Source organism: Palaemon carinicauda, chromosome 30 (assembly GCF_036898095.1).
Source record: "Palaemon carinicauda isolate YSFRI2023 chromosome 30, ASM3689809v2, whole genome shotgun sequence".
Lineage (NCBI taxonomy): Eukaryota > Metazoa > Arthropoda > Malacostraca > Decapoda > Palaemonidae > Palaemon > Palaemon carinicauda.
Genome location: NC_090754.1, coordinates 36,822,374 through 36,824,068, shown reverse-complemented (window position 1 = coordinate 36,824,068; position 1,695 = coordinate 36,822,374). Strand labels below are relative to the sequence as shown.

The 1,695-nt window shown below is 31.7% G+C and overlaps 1 protein-coding gene across 1 annotated transcript in view; it reads left to right on the top strand.

Annotated features, from left to right (window-relative positions):
• Window positions 1-833, top strand: part of LOC137623710 (pro-resilin-like) — a 1,988-nt gene extending 1,155 nt beyond the window's left edge. Inside the window, exon 3 of the mRNA XM_068354535.1 lies at window positions 403-833. Within this exon, the coding sequence (XP_068210636.1) occupies window positions 403-756 (354 nt within the window). The 3' untranslated portion in view covers window positions 757-833. The remainder of the gene's footprint in view (window positions 1-402) is intronic.
• The last annotated feature ends 862 nt before the right edge of the window (window positions 834-1,695 follow it).

The window sequence follows — 1,695 nt, the reverse complement described above, 5'->3', positions numbered from 1 at the left end:
TAACAATCTCCCTCCAAGAAATATACTGAATATATAAGAAATTAAATCACTCGTATGCACAAATATACTATCTTAATTTTTTTTCTACTTGGGGGGGGGGGGGGGTTGGGGGTTGGGGATAGGATATTAGTGGATAGAATAATACCATAAATTACAGTTGATATTCTTCTTGAAAAAAAATTTCTTTTACAAAAATTCATGAAGTTTGCTTTATTTATTTGGTGGGGGGCGGCGGAGGGTGGCCGATAGGTATAAGACATTAACGGATAGAAAATTACTGTAATTTGCAATTGATGTTAGACTTAAAAAAAAAAAAAAAAAAAAAAAAAAAAAATCTATTGCAGCTAAGCATACTTTTTATATAATTAATTTTCCAAATCACTCATCATTTTTCTCCTTCAGTCATCCTCAAGATCTGAGGAATCCTTTGAGTCCACTGAAACCAAATACAACTTCAACTGGGATGTAAACGACGACTCCTCCAGCAACGAATTCGGACACCAGGAAGCCCGCGACGGCGAAGACACTCAGGGATCCTACTACGTCCACCTCCCCGACGGTCGCCTCCAGAAGGTGTCCTTCCACGTTGATGGCGACGACGGATACATCGCTGAAGTCACCTACTCCGGTGAGGCTCAGTTCCCCGAATCCTCCGAATCCGAATCTTCCGAATCTGTTGAGTCCGCTGAGGTCCCCAGATATGCTCCCCCTCCAAGGAGATCCTATTTCGCCCCTGACTCCAACGAATCCAAGTAAATCAGAGATTTCTGATGTATTTAATATTTAATTATGTATTGCTTGTGGTAATTAAAGTATTTATTTGATTATGAAAATGAATGTTTTTCTCCTTAAACAATAATGCTGGTGTCTACATTCTCTTTATGAGCTTCTGAATATAGACATGAAATCAAAATTTTGTATCTAGGACTAAGCAACAATGGCATTGGAAAATAGGATGGAATTTTGAGTCACGAGATGTGAATATTTACAGGTTTTCCCTATGATTACCTTTTTGCAAAATTATATAAAAAATAAACAAATAAGCAAATAAGTTACAAGGAATTACCTGGTGTATAATTCTAGAATTTTATAATTTTTACGTGAAACGATTCTATCACAATGACCTGACCTCTGTACTTGGACAAATATTAAAAAAAAAAAAAAAAAAATTAGCAGAATGAAAAACTAAGAATGGCTTTCTTTTGTAATTCTATTAATTCTTTCATTTATTTATTATAAAAAAAAATATCAAGATGATTCATAACTTTAGTTTTGATAAGAATAATCAATTGAAAACATGACCAGGGACTCAGAATTTTTAAAATAATTATCGTTCAATTAGGAATATTGTCGGCAAATCGTAAAGTGAAAAGATGGTTAGGTAGGTAAAATTTGAATCCTAATGCTCAAAGAATTTTGATATTTTAGGTTTGAGGTATTTTTACGGATTAATAACTTTCTTACGGATACAGTAATCATGTTAATCAAATGACAAAATGAATTATTCTAGTTGCACCTACAAATATCATAACATTAAATACTGTAAGTGAAATTCGACAAAGATTTCAATGAAACATATACATACATACGCACAGATATATCTATATATATATATATATATATATATATATATATATATATATATATATATATATATATATATATATATATATATATATATATATACAAATATAT